Below are 24,654 nucleotides of genomic sequence, written 5' to 3' on the forward strand. Positions count from 1 at the left end.
GTGAGTTTCTCCCGCTTATTTCATTCAATTTAGAAAAATGAGTGCCAACAGTTGAAGCTGATTTGAAAACTCTATATGATTTCAGCGCTGGTTGTGTATAAGGACTGGAGTTTTTCCTAATCAGTTCACTTGGTCAGGAAAACCTCCAAGCACTAATTATGTCAAATTAGTCATATGATTAAGGCTAGGCTGGAGACATGGACTGAGGTAGTAGGTACATGGACTGAGGTAGTGAATACATGGACTGAGGTAGTAGGTACATGGACTGAGGTAGTAGGTACATGGACTGAGGTAGTAGGTACATGGACTGAGGTAGTGAATACATGGACTGAGGTAGTAGGTACATGGACTGAGGTGGGGAATACATGTACCGAGGTAGTGGATACATGGACTGACATAGTGGATACATGAACTGAGGTAGTGGATACATGTGCTGAGGTAGTGAATACATAGACTGAGGGAGTGGGTACATGGACTGAGGTAGTAGGTACATGGACTGAGGTAGGAGGTACATGGACTGAGGTAGTAGGTACATGGACTGAGGTAGTGAATACATGTACTGAGGTAGTGGATACATGGACTGACATAGTGGATACATGAACTGAGGTAGTGGGTACATGTGCTGAGGTAGTGAATACATGGACTGAGATAGTGGGTACATGTACTGAGGTAGTGGATACATGTACTTAGGTAGTGGATACATGGACTGAGGTAGTGGATACACAGACTGAGGTAGTGGATACACAGACTGAGGTAGTGGATACATGGACTGACATAGTGGATACATGAACTGAGGTAGTGGATACATGGACTGAGGTAGTGAATACATGGACTGACGTAGTGGATATATGGACTGACATAGTGGATATATGGACGGATATACTGGATATATGGACTGAGGTAGTGGATACATGGACTGAGGTAGTGGATACATGAACTGAGGTAGTGGGTACATGTGCTGAGGTAGTGAATACATGGACTGAGGTAGTGGGTACATGTACTGAGGTAGTGAATACATGGACTGAGGTAGTGAATACATGGACTGAGGTAGTGGGTACATGGACTGAGGTAGTAAGTACATGGACTGAGGTAGTGGGTACATGGACTGAGGTAGTAGGTACATGGACTGAGGTAGTGAATACATGTACTGAGGTAGTGGATACATGGACTGACATAGTGGATACATGAACTGAGGTAGTGGGTACATGTACTGAGGTAGTGGATACATGGACTGAGGTAGTGGGTACATGGACTGAGGTAGTGGGTACATGGACTGAGGTAGTGGATACATGGACTGAGGTAGTGGATACATGAACTGAGGTAGTGGATACATGGACTGAGGTAGTGAATACATGGACTGACGTAGTGGATATATGGACTGACATAGTGGATACATGAACTGAGGTAGTGGATACATGGACTGAGGTAGTGGATACATGGAGTAAGGTAGTGAATATGTGGACTGATGTAGTTACAGTATATGATTGCTGTTGAAATAAGCTATACATTTCCTCTACAGTAGACCCTGATGGCCAGAACACTCATAACGATAATGGTGACTGCCTGGGAGAGCAATACTACAATTTATAGTCACTCTCCGTGAGTTTCTACAGGTGTGCTATCTTAATTTCAATAGTTTCTCAGAGCAGAAAAATAATCCTGCAGCAACAGGAAATGTCAAATATTATGTGGATTATAATTCATGGGTATTTTTGTAGTAGGGATTGATACATGTTTTGTTAGGGCAAATCAAGTCTGAAATGTTCAAGTGTAAAATACACATTTTAGAGGCCTTTTTAAACCTCGAATACACTACAAGTTTGCATGTCCAGCTGCGCAGGAAAATTCACTGCGACAACAGAGTGATCAAATTAAGATTGCACATCTGTATGTGGAACTGAATGGTGCTCCCACTCAATGCTATGCTATGTTCTGTGAACCATGTAGTCAACAAAGCCAAATGATTTCTCTTTAGGATGGCTGCTGCTTTCTTGGCCCTTGTGTAAGTACTGTATGTTCCATCCTCCTCCCCAGTGAAATTCTTTCGAGAGCTTCAGTTGATGGAGGTGCATTTAAGTGTGGCTCAAGGACTGAGAGAGAAATAAGAAAGATGAACAAGAAAATGGGACGTGTGGTCAGTAAGGAGTGTGAGGGAGAGCACAGTGGTGTCCTGAGCTGCATTTGTGTGCGTCTGTGCGTGTTTGCTTGCATGCGTGTGTGAATGAATGAATGAATGAGTGTGTGTCTGTGTGAGTGTCTGTCTGTGTGTGTGTGTGTGTGTGTGTGTGTGTGTGTGTGTGTGTGTGTGTGAGAGAGAGAGTTTGTGTGTGCTCTGTCGATGGGAACTGCCTGAATTTGGAATTTAAAGCCTCCATCTGTTGCACTAATGTTGTAGGAAAGGTCCATGGAGTTGGTGGAAGAATCCTTTAATTCATGGCCACCTGCTCAGCTGGGCCAGGGGCGCTTTAATTAGGTCAGGTGGAAATGTCCGACAGATATTCGCAAGCACCAATATGCCTGCGTGGAATGCCAGAGATGGCAGGCCGGAGCCACTGTGCCCAAAATGGCAGATTTACCCCCTGCTCGCTTGCGCCTCCTCAAACCATCCTTCTGGTCAACAGGAGTAGATTGTTTTGGCCCATTGACGATCAAGCTAGGTGGTCGTGTGGAAAAGCGCTGCGGCATTCTATTCAAGTGTTTGACAACCAGATGTGTCCACCTGGACCTACTGGAGAGTTTGGATACTAAAGCCTTCCTCATGGCCCTACGGCGGTTTATCTCCCGACGGGGGAAACCCTACGAGATCCTGGCTGACAGAGGTACGAACTTCAAGGCAGGAGAAGCCAGGTTGGAGGAAGCCTTCCAAGCCATGGAACCCAGCCTCCGGGATCAGCTGATGGACCAACAAATCTCATTCAAATTTAACCCTCCAAGAGCTCCTCACTTTGGAGAAACATGGGAGCGAGAGATCAAATCTGTAAAGACGGCCTTAGGAGTCATTCTGGGGGACCAAACTGAAACTGTCTTGCGGACCATCCTGGTAGAGGTGGAAGGGATACTGAACTCCAAACCCTTGGAATATCTCTCTGCAGACATCGCTGACCCCGATCCGGTTACACCGAATATGCTCTTGATGGGACGCCGAGACGCGTCACTTCCTCAAGCCATGTATGCTGATACCAACCTCTTTGGTTGACGCAGGTGGCGACACAGCCAGATCTTGGCTGACCATTGATTTTCTCCCTCAAATCCGTCTAATCCAGACATTCTGTGCGTCCATGAATCAACCACAAACTACCCAGTAAATATACCACTTTGTGGTTAAAGGAATTCCTGCCTCAGTCTCATCCATTCCTCGGTCACCTGACCCGTGACCACCTGTTCACCTTCACTGTCAGTCATCCTACCTGTCCAGCAACCCACACAGATTCCACTAATCTTTCAAATGTTATGAGATGTGTTTAAGTTAAAGCAAATGCCTCTCCCATTTCTTCTCACAGCAGTGAAGGCTGGGAAATATGCGAGAGGAGATTACATTGAAGTGTGGCTTTCAGTGTTTCCGGCCTATCTTTAAAAACTGAGAGGGGTGGAAATGAGACTGAGTAGCCTGAAGCGCCCTGAGTTATCAGGGGAGAGAGACAGAGAGAGAGTTTCTGTGAAAATCAAACATTGGAGGAGTCTGGAGGAGTTGTTGCAGATAACAGGGAAGTGGGAAAAAAGAGGGGAACGAGAAAGACCTAAACTTTCAGAAGCCAGAGTGATAGACTGGGTGGCTGATTTTAAATAATGATGTAGGATCTTAATTTGAACCAGTTTGCTACAGTAGGAAAATAATCCTGCAGCAACAAGAAATGTGAATTATTATGTGGATTATAATTATTTTTGTAGGGGTTGATACCTTTTTTTTGTAAGGGAAAATCACGTCTGAAATTTCAAAGTTGGAATTACAAACTTCAAAAGGCTTCTTAAACCTCAAAGACACTACAGTGTGATAAAATGTAGATCTGTATAAACTGGAAGCCCTGAGAGCCTGTATAATAATTATAAAGAAACACAGACACACACACACCGATATGCACACCGATATACACACCGATATACACCGATATGCACACCGATATGCACACCGATATGCACACCGATATGCACACCGATATGCACACCGATATACACACTGATATGCACACCGGTATACACTGATATGCACACCGATATGCACACCAATATGCACACCGATATACACACCGATATACACCGGTATGCACACCGATATACACACCGATATACACACCGATATACACACCGATATACACCGATATGCACACCGATATACACTGATATACACACCGATATACACTGATATACACTCCGATATACACACCGATATGCACACCGATATACACACCGATATACACACCGATATGCACACCGATATGCACACCGATATACACCGATATGCACACCGATATACACACCGATATGCACACCGATATGCACACCGATATGCACACCGATATGCACACCGATATACACACCAATATGCACACCAATATGCACACCGATATACACACCGATATGTATCATCTGAATCACTTGCATCTATATGGACTCACCCATACATATGCTGCAATAGAGTGGTATAAACCAACCAGGGACACTCATCATATCTGGCATCATTTCAGTAAACAATTAGTTGTACTGTAGCATTTCCAAGAAGCACATTAGTCTACAGTAGAGCTTCCTCCTACTGAATGACTCATCTCCTACTGAATGACTCATCTGAAGTTGTACACAATCTTCAGTAAATGGTATTGCTTTTATCTTAATGCTTTAGTTCAAGGTCTTACAGATACAACCAAATGACAAACAACTTAAGGCTACTTTTACTTACTAAGGGTTATATTCAGAGGAGAATACACATATAAACACTCCAGTTCAAATCTTTTATCATCACGTTATCTTTTTCATTCTACCGTTCATTTGACCATTCTACCGTTCATTTGACCAAATTAACAATTTCAAAGCATGCTAAATATTATTCTAAATATCATGAGAATAATATTTAGCATGCTTTGAAATGGTTCATTTTTACATACAGTATACAATTTATTTTTAGTTAATTTAGCAGATGGTCTTATCAGACCATAGTGCCGCCGGACTTCTGATATCAATGCATGGTGAAAGGCTGCCACAAGATGGTCAACTGCTATAAAAAAAAAGTATTTTACACAAATTACAGCTCATGAATTACAGCTCAAGTGTCTTGTTACAAAATACATTGGCATGTAGTCCAGCCCAGAGCAATACAAATGACAAAAATACTTATAAGTAATTTAAATACAGAATACTGCAAATCTCTGGGTGGATTTGATTCTTTAATCGAATAAAAAAATTATTTGATTTGATGTAGCGACTACTCTGTATGCCCACTTAGTGAGTCCCTCTGGTTCTGCCAATTTATCGTCTCTAATCTAAAGCATACTGAACACTTCCCTTCACTTTAGACAGCACAGACAACTTTACAATTGGAAGTCGGCCAACAGAGCGAACGACACACAAAAGGTCAAATGAACGGTAGAAACAAGGCCAATAATAATACCCAGTATGCTTTGCAGTTCATTTTGGTATGTTCATTTTCACATATACATTTACATTTTAATCATTTAGCAGATAATTGTTTCCTGAGTGACTTACAGTCAGTGCACTTAACTAAGGTAGATAAACAACAACATACCACAGTCATAGCAAGTAAAAGGTTTCTATAACCGTTACTGAGAATGTTGTTGCTGTTTGGGCCATGTAATTGCAAATGTATTTCTGTATTTTAAAACGTCTTTGTAGTATTATGTAATTATATTTGATCATTTCTGCCCATTCCTGTCTCCACCTATGCATTTTCAATCATAATGTAATACGCCTTATTTACTCTGAAAGATTTCTCTTTAACTTTCATTCAGAAAAGTCAACTTCTTCTGCTTAGCCTTGCACTTCCTGTGGACAGACTAGAAGCAGGAGTATCTCCTCCAGTGTTGGGGGTAATGCCTTACAAAAGTATCATAATCAGATTACGTTTATGAGTAACTGAGTCAAGCAAAACATTACTTTTCAAATTGGGTAACATTATTAGTTACTTGGTAAAATACAGTGCGTTACTTTCAGAATCTAGTTTTCAAGTTAATGTCACATCCACAAGTACAGTAAAATGCCTAACCCCAACAATGCAGTAATCAATGACAATGTAAGACTAAAAATAACAAGGTAGAACAAAAACACACAGGAAATAGAAATAAGAACACGATAAAGTAAGCAAGCATCCTACATACAGGGTCTGTGAAGGACACTGGATCGATAGAGGTAGATATGTATAGGGGTAAGGTGACTATAGGATATATGACAAACAGAGCAGCCGTATATGATGATTGTATGTTGTGAGTGGGTCTGTGTAGTCAGTATAAATTTATGTGTGTGTGTGAAAATGATGGAGTGAGTGTTTGTGTGTGTATTGGAGTATCAGTGGGCGATCAATGAGTGACACTATACGTGTTAGGTTATTGTGTGGCATGCGCAGCGAGGCAATTCAGAAATGAGAGTAACTGAGAGTAACTTAACAGTGCAGAGAGCAATAGAAGTGAGTAAGTCAATGGAAATGGCAAATAAAGACGCACAACAGCTAAGTGCATCAACCTACGTGCATAAGGTGTCTACGGAGTTTAAAAAACAAGGCGGGAGGTGGGAAGCCATGCTATCGCTGTGGGAAACCACTGGAGGATCGTATGTTCTTAGTTGTAGTTGACGCACACAGCAAATGGCCTGAGGTCACAGTGATGAAGAGCACCTCAGCGGAGAGAACCATCAAAGAGCTACTGTCAATCTTCAGTCGCTTTGGCTTGTCGACGCAACTCGTTAGACTAAATAACTTTTTTGCCCGCTTTGAGGACAATACAGTGCCACTGACACGGCCTGCAACGAAAACATGCGGTCTCTCCTTCACTGCAGCCGAAGTGAGTAAGACATTTAAACGTGTTAACCCTCGCAAGGCTGCAGGCCCAGACGGCATCCCCAGCCGCGCCCTCAGAGCATGCGCAGACCAGCTGGCCGGTGTGTTTACGGACATATTCAACCAATCCCTATACCAGTCTGCTGTTCCCACATGCTTCAAGAGGGCCACCATTGTTCCTGTTCCCAAGAAAGCTAAGGTAACTGAGCTAAACGACTACTGCCCCGTAGCACTCACATCCGTCATCATGAAGTGCTTTGAGAGACTAGTCAAGGACCATATCACCTCCACCCTACCTGACACCCTTGACCCACTCCAATTTGCTTACCGCCCAAATAGGTCCACAGACGATGCAATCTCAACCACACTGCACACTGCCCTAACCCATCTGGACAAGAGGAATACCTATGTGAGAATGCTGTTCATCGACTACAGCTCGGCATTCAACACCATAGTACCCTCCAAGCTCGTCATCAAGCTCGAGACCCTGGGTCTCGACCCCGCCCTGTGCAACTGGGTACTGGACTTCCTGACGGGCCGCCCCCAGGTGGTGAGGGTAGGCAACAACATCTCCTCCCCGCTGATCCTCAACACTGGGGCCCCACAAGGGTGCGTTCTGAGCCCTCTCCTGTACTCCCTGTTCACCCACGACTGCGTGGCCACGCACGCCTCCAACTCAATCATCAAGTTTGCGGACGACACAACAGTGGTAGGCTTGATTACCAACAACGACGAGACGGCCTACAGGGAGGAGGTGAGGGCCCTCGGAGTGTGGTGTCAGGAAAATAACCTCACACTCAACGTCAACAAAACTAAGGAGATGATTGTGGACTTCAGGAAACAGCAGAGGGAACACCCCCATCCACATCGATGGAACAGTAGTGGAGAGGGTAGCAAGTTAAGTTCCTCGGCATACACATCACAGACAAACTGAATTGGTCCACTCACACAGACAGCATCGTGAGGAAGGCGCAGCAGCGCCTCTTCAACCTCAGGAGGCTGAAGAAATTCGGCTTGTCACCAAAAGCACTCACAAACTTCTACAGATGCACAATCGAGAGCATCCTGGCGGGCTGTATCACCGCCTGGTATGGCAACTGCACCGCCCTCAACCGTAAGGCTCTCCAGAGGGTAGTGAGGTCTGCACAACGCATCACCGGGGGCAAACTACCTGCCCTCCAGGACACCTACACCACCCGATGCTACAGGAAGGCCATAAAGATCATCAAGGACATCAACCACCCGAGCCACGGCCTGTTCACCCCGCTGTCATCCAGAAGGAGAGGTCAGTACAGGTGCATCAAAGCTGGGACCGAGAGACTGAAAAACAGCTTCTATCTCAAGGCCATCAGACTGTTAAACAGCCACCACTAACATTGAGTGGCTACTGCCAACACACTGTCAATGACACTGACTCTACTCCAGCCACTTTAATCATGGGAATTGATGGGAAATGATGTAAATATATCACTAGCCACTTTAAACAATGCTACCTTATATAATGTTACTTACCCTACATTATTCATCTCATATGCATACGTAGATACTGTACTCTATATCATCGACTGCATCCTTATGTAATACATGTATCACTAGCCACTTTAACTATGCCACTTGGTTTACATACTCATCTCATATGTATATACTGTACTCGATATCATCTACTGTATCTTGCCTATGCTGCTCTGTACCATCACTCATTCATATATCCTTATGTACATATTCTTTATCCCCTTACACTGTGTATAAGACAGTAGTTTTTATTTTTGGAATTGTTAGTTAGATTACTTGTTCGTTATTACTGCATTGTCGGAACTAGAAGCACAAGCATTTCGCTACACTCGCATTAACATCATTTGATTTGATTTGATTTGATTTTGATTTGATAATGGCCCCCACAACTGGTGTCTGAAGAGTTCTGGTCTTTCATGGAAAGAAATGGAATTCAGCACATCAAGTCAGCGCCATATCACCCTGCAACAAACGGCCTCGCTGAAAGGTTTGTCCCAAACGATGAATCAATCTCTAAAATCATCACAGGGGAACGGCTCCCTCAATAGGCGTCTAAACACCTTCCTGTTAACCTACAGAAACACTCCCCACGCTACAACCAAAGTGGCACCCGCGTCAGCCATGATGAAAAGACAGCTTTGCACGCGACTCGACCTCCTGAGACCTCCAAAGACAAGACAGGTTGTACAGACACAGGTGGAGAGTCAGAGCAAAGCAAAAGACAGAAGCTTCATAGCTGGAGAGAGAGTTCTTGCTTGGAACTACTGCAAAGGTCCAAAGTGGATACCAGCCACAGTGGTTGCACAAACAGGGCCTGTGTCCTACACAGTTCACACACCGGAAAACATCATCTGGAAGAGACACGTGGATCAACTGTTGCCAGGAACCAACCTCAGAGATGACTCCTGTCAAGTGACAAACCATGATCAGCTACTGGAGACCTAACATGACTACGAGCCATCACCTGAACATCCACTGCAGCAACCTTCAAATGTGGAAAGTGCTCCAGACTCACCTGAACCAGCCAGAGTGCCTACTCAGGGTACTGTTGCACCCCAGTCTGGGCATACACCATCACCACTCAGGGATAATGTGACTGTAGACTCACCTGTACGTCGTCATTACCCTGCAAGAGAAAGTCGACCCCCTGACAGGTTTACTATTTAGTCCAGACAAACCTCCGACATCGGGGCAGAATACACCCCAGGGTTATGTCTGGGGACTGAGGCAGTCTACCCTCTATCCCAAGTTTAGAAAAGGATATTCGGAAATGTTCATATAATTACATTATTAAGAGAACTTATTCAAAAGAAAACAATAGGCAAAACAGTGAATATTTGTTGATGTATTGATATTCTAGTGGTGTCCCTTTAGGGCACCTGTAACCCACTCTTGCTTACCTACGTTGAAATGTTTGGAATGTGCTTCCTGTAAAACGCATTAAACAATGCCCACGTTAATTTATACTCCAGTCTCATGTCCTGTCCTTATATTAGTTGTATAAGTAATACAGTGTGCTATACAACAGTAGCATTGCCTTTAAATTGTTTAACTTGGGTCAAATGTTTCAGGTAGCCTTCTACAAGCTTCCTACAATAAGTTGGGTGAATTTTGGCCCATTTCTCCTGACAGAGCTGGTGTAACCGAGTCAGGTTTGCAGGCCTCCTTGCTCGCACACAATTTTTCAGTTATGCCCACACATTTTCTATAGGATTGAGGTCAGGGCTTTGTGATGGCCACTCCAATACCTTGACTTTGTTGTCCTTAAGCCATTTTGCCACAACTTTGGAAGTATGCTTGGGGTCATTGTCTATTTGGAACACCCATTTGTGACCAAGCTTTAACTTCCTGACTGATGTCTTGAGATGTTGCTTTAATATATCCACATCACTTTCCTTCCTCATCCTGATGCCATCTATTTTGTGAAGTGCCCCAGTCCCTGCTGCAGCAAAGCACCCCCACAACATGACGCTGCCACCCCCGTGCTTCACGGTTGGGATGGTGTTCTTCGGCTTGCAAGCCTCCCCCTTTTTCCTCCAAACATAACAATGGTCATTATGGCCAAACAGTTCTATTTTTGTTTGGCCATAATCAGACCAGAGGACATTTCTCCAAAAAGTACGATCTTTGTCCCAATGTGCAGTTGCAAACCGTGGTCTGGCTTTTTTAATGGCTGTTTTGGAGCAGCAGCTTCTTCCTTGCTGAGCGTCCTTTCAGGTTATGTCGATATAGGACTCATTTTACTGTGAATATAGATACTTTGTACCAGTTTCCTCCAGCATCTCCAGCAAGGTCCTTTGCTGCTGTTCTGGGATTGATTTGCACTTTTTGCACCAAAGTACATTCATCTCTAGGAGACAGAACGCGTCTCCTTCCTGAGCGGTATGACGGCTACATGGTCCCATGATGTTTATACTTGCGTATTATTGTTTGTGCAGATGAATGTGGTACCTTCAGGAATTTGGAAATTGCTCCCAAGGATGAACCAGACTTGTGGAGGTCTACAATTATTTTTCTGAGGTCTTGGCTGGTTTCTTTTGATTTTCCCATGTCAAGCAAAGAAGCATTGAGTTTGAAGGTAGGCCTTGAAATACATCCACAGGTATAGGTACATCTACAGGCTTCTAAAGCCATGACATCATTTTCTGGAATTTTCCAAGTTGGTTAAAGGCATAGTCAACTTAGTGTATGTAAACTTCTGACCGACTGTAATTGTGATACAGTGAATTATAAGTTAAATAATCTGTCTGTAAACAATTGTTGGAAAAATTACTTGTGTCATGCACAAAGTAGATGTCCTAACCGACCTGCCAAAGCTATAGTTTGTTAACAAGAAATTTATGGAGTGGTTGAAAAACAAGTTTTAATGACTCCAACCTAAGTGTATGTAACCTTCCGACTTCGACTCTAGTTTTGTAATTTTATAAAACAAGCAGACAACAAGAAAATTGCATTTGAAAAGGTCCAGTTTTTGCCGTGAGCCAATGGGGAAACCAAGATAACCACGGGCTGTTTTCCCCCCGAGGCTGGCGCTGCCGCCGGCATTCTATCTAATATTGTCTGGGAGAATAACCAGAACTGGCAGCTCGAGAAAAATATTTTAGCTTACAGTATTTATTATGGCAAATTAAGCAGCCCACATTTAGTGATCACTTGTAGACTAGCACAGGAAAGCAGCGCCACAGATGAAGTTAGTAAGTAGATTGACTATCTTTGGTAGACTGTGCGAGGCTCGCATTGCGCCCTACAACAATCAAACAGATTTTTTTCATGAAAGTAATGCAAAGTAATGTAGAAACTATTGTAAACTCGGTGGTTTGAACCCTGAATGCTGATTGGCTGACAGTCGTGGTATATCAGACCGTATACCACGGTATGACAAAACAGTTATTTTTACTGCTCTAATTTAGTTTGTAACCGGTTTATAATAGCAATAAGGTACCTCAGGGATTTGTGGTATATGGCCAATATACCACGGCTAAGTGCTGTATCTGTGCATAAGAACAGCCCTTAGCCGTGTATTCGTCATATACCACATCCCCTCTTGCCTTATTGTTTAAATATAACATGTTACTTTCCACACAAATTAATATTGTAAAGTAACGCGTTACTTTTGTTAAATGTAACAAGTAATATATAGTATATTACTTTTTTAAGTAACAAATGACAACTTCTCCCACTTCTTCTTCTTCTTTTGTGGTTCACTAACCCATCAGGAGACAAAACACGAGTTGGTAGAGAAAGAAAAATATCTAATTAGAAAGACGATTTGGCTCATCTGTGTGGTTCAGTGAGAAAGCAGATTGCATTTCAGTACTTCATAAATAAATGAGTTTGGGAACAGCGGCATAATGATGTCTCCTTTGTCCCTGTGCTCAGGACAGGGTCTACAGAATGCTACAGTACACTTCTGGCCATAACTACACACCAATTATAGTGCAACTCTGGTATGTAGAACATGCAATGGAAGCTGTTTCACTGAAGTTGGCCAGGATATTATCCAAAAGCATTCTGAAGCAGCAATGTTTCCGTCCACAGCTGGAATGAAGGATGTGTATTGTCTCTAAAGGGTTAAGGAATATAGCGTCTCTACAATGCATTTGGAAAGTATTCAGACCCAATGACTTTTTCCACATTTTATTATGTTACAGCCTCATTCTAAAATGGATTAAAAAAATACTCATCAGTCTACTCACAATAACCCATAATGACAAAGTGAAAAAACAGAAATACCTTATATGCATAGGTATTCAGACCCTTTGCTATGAGACTCGAAATTTCGCCCGGGCAATGCTGTTTCCATTGATAATGCTTGAGATTTTTCTACAACTTGATTGGAATCCACCTGTGGTAAATTAAATTGGTTGGACATGATTTGGAAAGGCACACACCTGTCTATATAAGGTCCCAAGGTTTACAGTGCATGTCAGAGCAAAAAACCTAGCCATGAGGTCAAATAAATGGTCCATAAACCCCCGACACAGGATTGTGTCAAGGCAAGATCTGGGGAAGGGTACCAAAAAATGTCTGCAGAATTGAAGGTCGCCAAGAACACAGTGGCCTCCATCATTCTTAATTGGAAGAAGTTTGGAACAACGAACACTCTTCTGAGGCCTTTATAGTAGAGTGGCCAGACAGAAGCCACTCCTCAGTAAAAGGCACATGACAGCTTGCTTTGGGGTTTGCCAAAAGGCACCTAAAGGACTCTCAGACCATGAGAAACAAGATTCTCTGGTCTGATGAAACCAAGATTTAACTATTTGGCCTGAATGCCAAGTGTCACGTCTGGATGAAACCTGGCACCATCCCTATGGTGAAGCATGGTGGTGGCAGCATCATGCTGTGGGGATGTTTTTCAGCGGCAGGGACTGGGAGACTAGTCAGGATCGAGGGAAAGATGAACAGAATGAAGTACAGAGAGATCCTTGATGAAAACCTGCTCCAGAGCACTGAGGACCTCAGACTGGGGGGAAAGTTCACCTTCCAACAGGACAATGATCCTAAGCACACAGCCAAGACAACGCAGAAGTGGCTGCGGGACAAGTCTCTGAATGTCCTTGAGTGACCCAGCCAGATCCAGGACTTGAACCCGATCTAATATCTCTGGAGAGAAAATATCTGTGCAGCGACCTTCCCCATCCAACCTGACAGAGCTTGAGAGGATCTGCAGAGAAGAATGGGAGAAACTCCCCAAATACAGGGGTGCCAAGCTTGTAGCTTAATACCCAAGAAGACTCAAGGCTGTAATTGCTTCAAAAAAGTACTGAGTTAATGTCATATTTCCGTTTTTTATGTATAATACATTTGCAAAAATGTATATACAGTAAACCTGTTTTTGTTTTTGTCATTATGGGGTATTGATTAGGGGGAAAATGACAATTTAATACATTTAAGAATAAGGCTGTAACGTAACAAAATGTGGAAAAATTCAAGGGGTCAGAATACTTTCCGAATGCATTGTATATACTGTGTACTATAGCTGATCACATATTGAGTTTGAGTGGTAGCATGAGAGATGGGTGAAGAGACAGAGAGAGAAAGAGAGAGAGAGATAGAGAGAAAGCAATTTGAGGCACTGTGCAGGGGTCAAAGTCCAGTCCTCCACAAAATGGCAGAGCACATGAGGGATGGTTTTTAATTACCAGTCAGAGAAATAGAGAAAAGGAATGAACGAGTCGAAAGAGGAGAGGCATCGGTCTGCCTCGGAACAGACCTAATATTTCTCTCTCTCATAATTTTTTTTATGAATCTGTTTCTTTTTAATTATTTTTTTCAAGCTACGTCTTTGAACTCCTGGGTTCTGAAGGAATATAGACACAGCGGTACCTGTTCAAAACATCTATTAGTGTATTAAAAGCAACCCTCTAGCCTCTCCTATCTTTTCCTCCACTCATTAACTTAGTTTTCAAAGGCACAAAGGGTCTTTAGGGCATCTCTAATCCAATATGTTTTTTTTTCTTCTACATCTTAATACATAATCTTTAATCACTCTAAATTAACATGCCAGATAGGTACCATTTATACTCTGTGACTGAAAATATGTTAATTCAATGAATTGAATCACTGGCGGGACAAGTTAATACACTGTCAGGGCTGAAACACAGTGGGTTCAATGTTGGAATGCCCATTTGAATGTTCCAACCATTCCAGTGGAACCAATGACTAATGGAATGGAATTTTGCTACAAAAGCCCATATTAGGCTACACTCCAACACATTACAAAACAATAAATCATCACTGTCACACCCTGATCTGTTTCACCTGTCTTTGTGCTTGTCTCCACCCCGCTCCAGGTGTCGCTCATCTTCTCCATTATCCCCAGTGTATTTATAACAGTGTTCTCTGTTTGTCTACTGCCAGTTCGTTTTGTTTGTCAAGCCTACCAGCGTTTTTCCCCTTGCGCCTGTCTGTTTCTAGTCCCTGTTTTCTAGTTTTCCCGGTTTTGACATCTGGATGAAACCTGGCATTCTGCCTGCCCTGACCCTGCCTGCCGTTCTGTACTTTGTTACATCACACTGGATTTATTGACCTCTGCCTGCCCTGACCCTGAGACTGCCTGCCGTTCTGTACCTTTTGGACTCTGATCTGGATTACCGACCTCTGCCTGCCCTTGACCTGTCATTTTGCCTGCCCCCGTTCTAGTAATAAACGTTTGTTACATCAACACTGTCTGCATCTGGGTCTTCCCTAAAATATGATAATCACTATACATTAATTGACACATTATGCAGGCTTAATACTATGCTAATGTTATCTATCCACCATCCACTCCTAGTCTGCTGTATGGTGAAGAGGAGCCGCTAGCCGCTAGGTGCTACCCGCTAGGCGCTACCCACTAGGGTAATGAGAGGCTGTTTAATGCTCTCTATCCACCATTCAGCCCTAGCCTGCTGTATGGTGAGGAGGAGCCGCTAACTTCTAGGCGCTACCCGCTAGGCTAATGACAGGCTGTTTGTCATTAGCAGTGTGTGGAGGAGTGTTACGCTAGCTCTCTGTCTCCCATTCAGACCGACAGCACGACAGAGGCTAATTAATCACAACACATTAGCCCCACTGTGTGTTCGCTCGTATCTGTTTACTCGGCGTCATTACGAGGATCCTCAGACGCTCATCACATTACCAGACAGTCCCACCCAGATAGAAGACTCTTGCTGTTAGCTACCAGTGAATTGGGAGAGACAGAGCATCTGTCTGAAATAGGATATTTATAAAATAAAGTAAATATATGTGTGATGATGTTTAGTGAGTCCAGATATTTTATTGAATCTAGTGATATAGAAATATTTTGCCTGAGGTTGTTTGTCAGGTTCTGATTATTGGTTTTGATTGAAGAATGGCACCAATATCACTATCTATGTAATGGTGGTAAATAGGACTGTGCATACCATAGAACCGGGGTATTCAAATCTTACCCTATGAGGTCCGGACTACTGCAGGTTTTCTGTTCTACCTGATAATCAATTGCACCTACCTGGTGTCCCAGGTCTAAATCAGTCCCTGGAACTAGCTTTGAGGTCCAGATTTGATTTTGAGGGCCATAGAACATACTAACATATCACATGTCGAAGTGAACTTGTGCACCTGCAGTTACAGTCCATATAGGTATACTTAAATGATAGGAACAACTGTAGGAACCAGCTAACTAAAGCAGACATAGTCACACCACACAGAGCACCACCGAGGGGGAGCAGTGAAACATAACGAGTGCTGATGAATAGACACATCAGCACAACTTTACAAGATGAGCTGGATCCCTCAAGTGATTGGAAAATGCCTGTGTGTTTGTGTGTATATGGGTGTGTATGATGCACCGGAGTCTAGTAGAACACCAAAGGATAGGAAGACGGACTGATTTCACAAGTGAACATTCAGAAAGAGTGCATTTGCATTTTGTGTGTGTCTGTGTGTGTGCGTACATGCTTGTGTCTCCCCGCTGCGACCCTACCCATTCAGCCACATTAGTAAGTGAGGAGAGGCTGTAGCCTGTGGCTGTAATGCAGCTCTCTGTACAGCCTAGCTATTAACCCCGGTTCACTCAATATTTAATGACCTACCCTCTGCTGTAAAGTAGCAGCCGCACCAACAGCCTCTCTGGAAAAGCAGTATAATGGACACTCCAGTTGGTGGGAGCTGATTGACTAATTATCCACTATTGCTTAAAGGTTCATGTAGACTCTTAAGAAGCCCATGTGAAGTTTAGCAGTTGGAATTGCTGGACATAATTTCCAATGGGCCTGTTATGGGCCTGTGTGTGTGTGTGCTGTCTGACATTGAGTCAGTCAGAGAGAGGGAGAGAGAGGTATTAAGTCAAGGCATTGAAATTAAGGAGGTGTGAATGGTACCTAGGCAAAGCCCCCTAAAACAAAACTCCTTTCAGTTAATTACTGACTGACTGTGAGCCCCAGACTGTGTCTCCAGAAGATACTCGTGACCACAGCCCAGAGAGAGAGGGAGAGAGAACAATTTGCACATCATTACAACACTGAATGTAGACATAATATGACATCATTTGAAATGTACTTGTGTGAGTGTAATTTTTACTGTTAATTGTTTATTTAACTTTTGTGTATTATGTACAGTACCAGTAAAAAGTTTGTACACACCTAGTCATTCAATGGTTTTTCTTTATTTGTACTATTTTCTACATTGTAGAATAATAGTGAAGACATCAAAACTATGAAATAACACATGAATCATGTAGAAACCAAAAAAGTGTTAAACGACTCTTCAAAGTAACCATCCTTTGCCTTGATGACAGCTTTGCACACACTTGGGATTCAATTCAATTCAAGGGCTTTATTGGCATGGGAAACATGTGTTAACATTGCCAAAGCAAGTGAGGTAGATAATATATAAAGTGAAATAAACAATAAAAATTTAAAAATTAATTCATTTAAAAAATAATTAACAGTAAACATTACACATACAGAAGTTTCAAAACAATAAAGACATTACAAATGTCATATTATTTTTTATATATACAGTGTTTTAACAATGTACAAATGGTTAAAGGACAAAAGATAAAATAAATAAGCATAAATGTGGGTTGTATTTACAATGGTGTTTGTTCTTCACTGGTTGCCCTTTTCTCGTGGCAACAGGTCACAAATCTTGCTGCTGTGATGGCACACTGTGGTATTTCACCCAGTAGATATGTGAGTTTATCAAAATTGGAATTGTTTTTGAATTCTTTGTGGATCTGTGTAATCTGAGGGAAATATGTATCTCTAATATGGTCATAAATTTTGCAGGAGGTTAGGAAGTGCAGCTCAGATTCCACCTCATTTTGTAGGCTGTGTGCACATAGCCTGTCTTCTCTTGAGAGCCAGGTCTACCTTTGGCTGCCTTTCTCAATAGCAAGGCTATGCTCACTGAGTCTGTACATAGTCAAAGATTTCCTTAAGTTTGGGCCAGTCACAGTGGTCAGTTATTCTGCCACTGTGTACTCTCTGTTTAGGGCCAAATAGCATTCTAGTTTGCTCTGTTTTTTTGTCAATTCTTTCCAATGTGTCAAGTACGTGCTTCTACACCTGCATTGCTTGCTGTTTGGGGTTTTAGGCTGGGTTTCTGTACAGCACTTTGAGATATCAGCTGATGTACGAAGGGCTATATAAATAAATTTGATTTGATTTGATTTGAAGTAATTATCTTTTTGCTTTCTCATGATTTGGTTGGGTCTAATTATGTTGCTGTCCTGGGGTTCTGTGGGGTCTGTTAGTGAACAGAGCCCCAGGACCAGTTTGCTTAGGGGACTCTTCTCCAGGTTAATTTCTCTGTAGGTGAGGCTTGGTATGGAAGGTTTGGGAATCGCTTCCTTTTAGCTGGTTGTAGAATTTAACAGCTCTTTTCTGGATTCGCGGGTATCGGCCTAATTCTGCTCTGCAGGCATTATTTGGTGTTTTAAATTGTACACAGAGGATATTTTTTGCAGAAGTCTGCATGCAGAGTCTCAATTTTGTGTTCGTCCCATTTTGTGAATTTTTGGTTGGTGAGCGGACACCAGATCTCACAACCGTAAAGGGCAATGGGCTCTATGACTGATTCAAGTATTTTTAGCCAGATCCTAACTGGTATGTCAAAATGTATGTTCCTTTTGATGGCATTGAAGGCCCTTCTTGCCTTGTCTCTCAGATCATTCACAGCTTCACAGCTTTGTGGAAGTTACCTGTGGCACTGATGTTTAGGCCAAGGTATGTGTATAGTTTTTTGTGTGCTGTAGGGCAACAGTGTCTAGATGGAATTTGTGTTCGTGGTCCTGGCAAATGGGCCACCATTATTTTCATATTTTGGTTACTACATGATTCCATATGTTATTTCTCTCTCTCTCTGTCTCTCTCTTTCCCTGTAGGGTGGCCATTACAGGCAACCCTCTCAGGCCACTACACTGTCTCCACATACTAGAAGGAAAACTCAGACAACCATATCCAGCCAGCCATCCTTCTCGCCAGCCTACATCAGAGCTGCTCCAACCCAGCCTGAGGAGTTCTGAGAGTGGGCACCAGCCCAGGAGCCAACCCCACACTGAGGCCTTGGCCACATCAAGAGGCCTGGCAGGAGGCAGTGGAGCCAGGCTGGCCAGTTAGCCTGTAGCTAATGACAACCCACTGGGACTGGCAACCCAATAGGAGAGTGTTCACCATCACATTGATTCAATCTAATTGTATTTGCACTACTAAGAGGGAAACATGTTAGTATTGGTTTCATACATGGTTAAAGGACATAAGGGAGTGAATAGCTTTCATATGAATGTGTTTGGTACTACTAGTTTAAAGCTAGTGGTTTTAAATAAGAAATTATACATTCGGTTTTATTTTCTTGGAAAGCAGAAGTATGAAATAACATGTTCCGGCTTAATGCATTTTATTTTAATGATTTACAAGAGCTTCCAAGAACAAAGGTCAACCACAGCAGTTAAGAGCGAGTAAATTGTCCTCTGAATGAATGACGCTAATCCATTCATCACAACTTGGTACTTCGCTCACCCATTCATCACAACTTGGTATTTCGCTCACCCATTCATCACAACTTGGTACTTCGCTCACCCATTCATCACAACTTGGTATTTCGCTCACCCATTCATCACAACTTGGTATTTCGCTCACCCATTCATCACAACTTGGTATTTCGCTCACCCATTCATCACAACTTGGTACTTCGCTCACCCATTCATCACAACTTGGTACTTCGCTCACCATTCATCACAACTTGGTATTTCGCTCACCCATTCATCACAACTTGGTATTTCGCTCACCCATTCATCACAACTTGGTATTTCGCTCACCCATTCATCACAACTTGGTATTTCGCTCACCCATTCATCACAACTTGGTACTTCGCTCACCATTCATCACAACTTGGTATTTCGCTCACCCATTCATCACAACTTGGTACTTCGCTCACCATTCATCACAACTTGGTATTTCGCTCACCCATTCATCACAACTTGGTATTTCGCTCACCCATTCATCACAACTTGGTATTTCGCTCACCCATTCATCACAACTTGGTACTTCACTCACCCATTCATCACAACTTGGTACTTCGCTCACCATTCATCACAACTTGGTACTTCGCTCACCATTCATCACAACTTGGTACTTGGTACGCTCACCATTCCACCACTTTTCATGTTTTGTGTGGACCCAAGGAAGAATTGCTGCTGCTTTCGCTAATGGGGATGCTAATAAAATACCAAAATACCAAATCACACAGCAGTGGGGTGTACCATACCTGCGTAGGGCACGGGGGCGTCTTTGTCCAGGGCCACCAGGGGAGGGTCCAGTAGGACGATGTCCATGTTCTCTGTGATTACCCCATGGTACGACGTCTCAATCCATGGCTTGTGTTTGTTCACTGCGATAGAGAAAGGAGTGTGTGAAAGAGGGATGGAGAAAGAGAGAGAGAGAATGTCAGTCAGATGTTCTCAGTTGTTGATACATTTTTAGTCTGCATGTAATCACTGGGTGAACTGAGACTGGCTTTGTGAAAAATGAATACAACAGCTTTTCTTTCCTCCCCCAACTGCAACTCCCACTTGGAAATACAGACACACACACACACACACACACACACACACACACACACACACACACACACACACACACACACACACACACACACACACCACCTTTCCTGGCAGAGGATCTCCATTCTTTAGTTTTTCTGAGAAACACTCTCATTTTGCTAATCTCCCCTACCTCTTTTCTCTCTCAAACATTCCCTGTAGGTCTCAAAGCGCTCCCCCAGGCTTGATCAATGACCACTATTGAACTGCCAGCAGAGCACTACTACCTGGGCCCAGCCAAAACAAAGTCCTTGAGCAGTCGGACGATTAGCAAGGCATAATTGAGCAAAGCCCCTGAGGGCCGTGAAGCAGGAGTTAGCTAGCTCACCGTTTTATATACCATCTCCCTATCAAAGGTAAGGGGTTTTAAAACGGCAACAACAGCCCATTTCCTCCTCAACTCCTTCACTTTCTCACGCCGTTCTCTGACTCAGGTGTGAACAGCAATGCCCCAATTCCATCCTGTGATTTCTGTACGAGGAAATTGTTGGTTGTTAACAACACCAAACTAGGGTGTTTTGTGTGATACACATCCAAGTGAAAATTACCTAAATACATGTGTGTCACTTTCTTATGGGTACATTATCTGCCATTCAGTGAAGGAGAAGGAGAGAAAAAAAGTCCATACAACAAACAATTTGTACAGCTGTCTCTAGTGCCACTTCACATTACACAGCCTTTGTCCCTGGGTGTATGTGTAATTACAGCGGGAAACCACTTCAGTAATTCATGGAATCACTACGTCTAAGACTTAAGGCACTGTCAGTATATAAACACAACCAAACATAAGTGTTCTAGTATGCACCAGAAACTATATATCGTAACAATATTTAATTTCATTATAAATACATGAATCATAACACAGAATCAGATCAGAAAGGAAGGTACACATTTTGTGTGGTCTCCGATGAAAAATATCTATTTTTGACAATTTGGGATAAAAATTAGGCAGTTGGCCTAGTAGGGCACTGAAGCATACCAACACCACCACACCTGCACCACCACTCCAACACCACCACAACTCCAATACCACCCCAACACCACTACACCACCACCACCACCACCACCACAACTCCAATACCACCACAACTCCAATACCACCACAACTCCAATACCACCCTGGGGCGGCAGGGTAGCCTAGTGGTTAGAGCATTGGACTAGTAACCGAAAGGTTGGAAGTTCAAATCCCCGGTCTGTCGTTCTGCCCCTGAACAGGCAATTAACCCACTGTTCCTAGGCAGTCATTGAAAATAAGAATTTGTTCTTAACTAACTTGCCTAGTTAAATAAAGGTAATAAAATAAAAACTCCAATACCACCACACCAATACTCCCAACACTCAAAAACCACTCTAACATCAACACCATCACCATGCCAACACCATCACAATGTACATTACTAGTGGCTTTGGATTTGAGTGATATATATATAGTTGAAATTTCTTGTTAACAAACTATAGTTTGGGCAAGTTGGTTATCTACTTTGTGCATGACACAAGTACATTTTACAACAATTGTTTACAGACATATTAGTTCACTTATAACTCACTGTGTCACAATTCCAGTGGGTCAGACACTAAGTTGACTGTGCCTTTAACCAACTCGGAAAATTCCAGAAAATTATGTCATGGCTTTAGAAGCTTCTGATAGGCTAATTGACATCATTTGAGTCAATTGGAGGTGTACCTGTGGATGTATTTCAAGACCTACCTTCAAACGCAGTGCCTCTTTGCTTGACATCATGGGAAAATCAAAAGAAATCAGCCAAGACCTCAGAAATAAAATTGTAGACGTCCACAAGTCTGGTTCATACTTGGGAGCAATTTTCAAAAGCCTGAAGGTTCCACGTTCATCTGTACAAACAATAGTACGCAAGTATAAACACCATGGGACCACGCAGCCGTCATACCGCTCAGGAAGGAGACGTGTTCTGTCTCCTAGAGATGAACGTACTTTGTGCGAAAGGTGCAAATCAGTCCCAGAACAACAGCAAAGGACCTTGTGAAGATGCTGGAGGAAACAGGTACAAAAGTATCTATATCCACAGTAAAACGAGTCCGATATCGACATAAACTGAAAGGCCGCTTAGCAAGGAAGAAACCACTGCTCCAAAACAGCCATAAAAAAGCCAGACTACGGTTTGCAACTGGACATGGGGACAAAGAACATACTTTTTGGAGAAATGTCCTCTGGTCTGATGAAACAAAAATAGAACTGTTCAGCCATAATGACCATCACTATGTTTGGAGGAAAAAGGAGGAGGCTTGCAAGCCGACGAACACCATCCCAACCGTGAAGCACGGGGGTGGCAGCATCATGTTGTGGGGGTGCTTTGCTGCAGGAGGGACTGGTGTACTTCACAAAATAGATGGCATCATGAGGCAGGAAAATAATGTGGATAAATTGAAGAAAGATCTCAAGACATCAGCCAGGAAGTTAAAGCTTGGTCGCAAATGGATCTTCCAAATGGACAGTGACCCCAAGCATACTTCCAAAGTTGTGGCAAAATGGCTTAAGGACAAACAAAGTCAAGGTATTGGAGTGGCCATCACAAAGCCCTGACCTCAATCCTATAGAAAATTTGTGGGCAGAACTGAAAAAACATGTGCGAGTAAGGAGGCCTACAAACCTGACTCAGTTACACCAGCTCTGTCAGGAGGAATGGGCCAAAAGTCACCCAACTTAATGTGGGAAGCTTGTGAAAGGCTACCTGAAACGTTTGACCCAAGTTAAACAATTTAAAGGCAATGCAACCAAATACTAATTGAGTGCAAACGTCTGACCCACTGGGAATGTGATAAAATAAATAAATTCTCTCTTACTATTATGACATTTCACATTCTTAAAATAAATTGGTGATCCTAATTTACCTAATACAGGGAATTTTTACTAGGATTAAATGTCAGGAATTGTGAAAAACGAGTTTAAATGTATTTGGCTAAGGTGTATGTAAACTTACGACTTCAACTGTATACGCAGGCCTCAACCACTACCCTGAGAGCACTTGATTCAGTATATCATGTGGCCCTCAGGTTCATAACCAATCACCATTACCATAAACATTTAACATATCATTGTGATAACTACAGTGCTGTTGGCTGGTCGTCATTGACCTTGCGTAGGCTTAAACACTAGTATATACTGATTTCTAAGTCAATTTTGTGTAAAATGCCAATTTATCTATATTATTTTTTAATCAGGTCAGTAAATAAATGACGGTCCCGTTCTCATTTGCTTTTAACAGTACCAAGAATTAGGTCATGATAGAAATAGTTTTAGTTACTCAGCTCCTTGGTCCTGGAATTCTTTCCTAAACATTTAAATATTTGATGATCTAGTCACGTTGGTGGAGTTTAAACACTTGGTCGATGTAAATATCCCATAAGAGAGTAACTGTCTTTAGGACAGCTGTTTATTTAGTTATGACACTTGTGCTTCTTTACGCGATACGTAATTGTTGTACCGAATGGGTGTCTATAGTTTTGTTCAATGTTGTGTTAGTGTATGTAAGTTGTATTTTCTGAAACGTTGTTCCCCCTGCTGCTGTTGGACCAGGTCTCTCTTGATAAATAGATGTTATCTCAATGAGAAAAAACAGTATAATAAAGGTTAAATAAAATAAATAACTATATGAAATGCCCAACCCAGCCTCTGATTGAGAAGTTTCCCCTGATAAGAACACCAGTGTGGACTCCGTCCCCATCCTCAGGCATTTGAAGATGTTGTTGGATCTGCGTGGAGATGTTTGTCTTCTACCTCTCCAGCCTGAAGGGTTTAGGCTGTCTCTAATAGGATGTATGTTTTAAGAAACACCTTAAGATGAGAGAGAGAGCCCTTGGGGGACTCGTCGCACCTGCAACCTCAATTTTAAAAACACCTTCATTGGGTACTTCTGGCAGTGCTTAAATGCCATGTGATAACATCTGTTTGTGAATGGAGGGAAGTTTGTTCACCGCCTCGCTAAAACTCATGCCTGTCTTGGGAAAACACGATTACCAAAGGTACAGAGCTTCTTCTGTTTTTTTGTTATATCTTGAGAACATGTCAGAAATTAATGTGCCGCTCCTTTTTTCTCTCTTGCTG

The 24,654-nt window shown here is 42.6% G+C and overlaps 1 protein-coding gene across 1 annotated transcript in view; it reads right to left on the minus strand.

The window, feature by feature from the left end:
- LOC112266161 (calsyntenin-2) overlaps positions 1 to 24,654 on the minus strand; it is a 423,803-nt gene that overhangs the window by 197,788 nt on the left and 201,361 nt on the right. Inside the window, exon 2 of the mRNA XM_042296343.1 lies at positions 20,240 to 20,362. Coding sequence (XP_042152277.1) covers positions 20,240 to 20,362 — 123 coding nt within the window. The remainder of the gene's footprint in view (positions 1 to 20,239; positions 20,363 to 24,654) is intronic.

The sequence above is a fragment of the Oncorhynchus tshawytscha genome, linkage group LG13, assembly GCF_018296145.1.
Source record: "Oncorhynchus tshawytscha isolate Ot180627B linkage group LG13, Otsh_v2.0, whole genome shotgun sequence".
In the NCBI taxonomy this organism is placed as follows: Eukaryota; Metazoa; Chordata; class Actinopteri; order Salmoniformes; family Salmonidae; genus Oncorhynchus; species Oncorhynchus tshawytscha.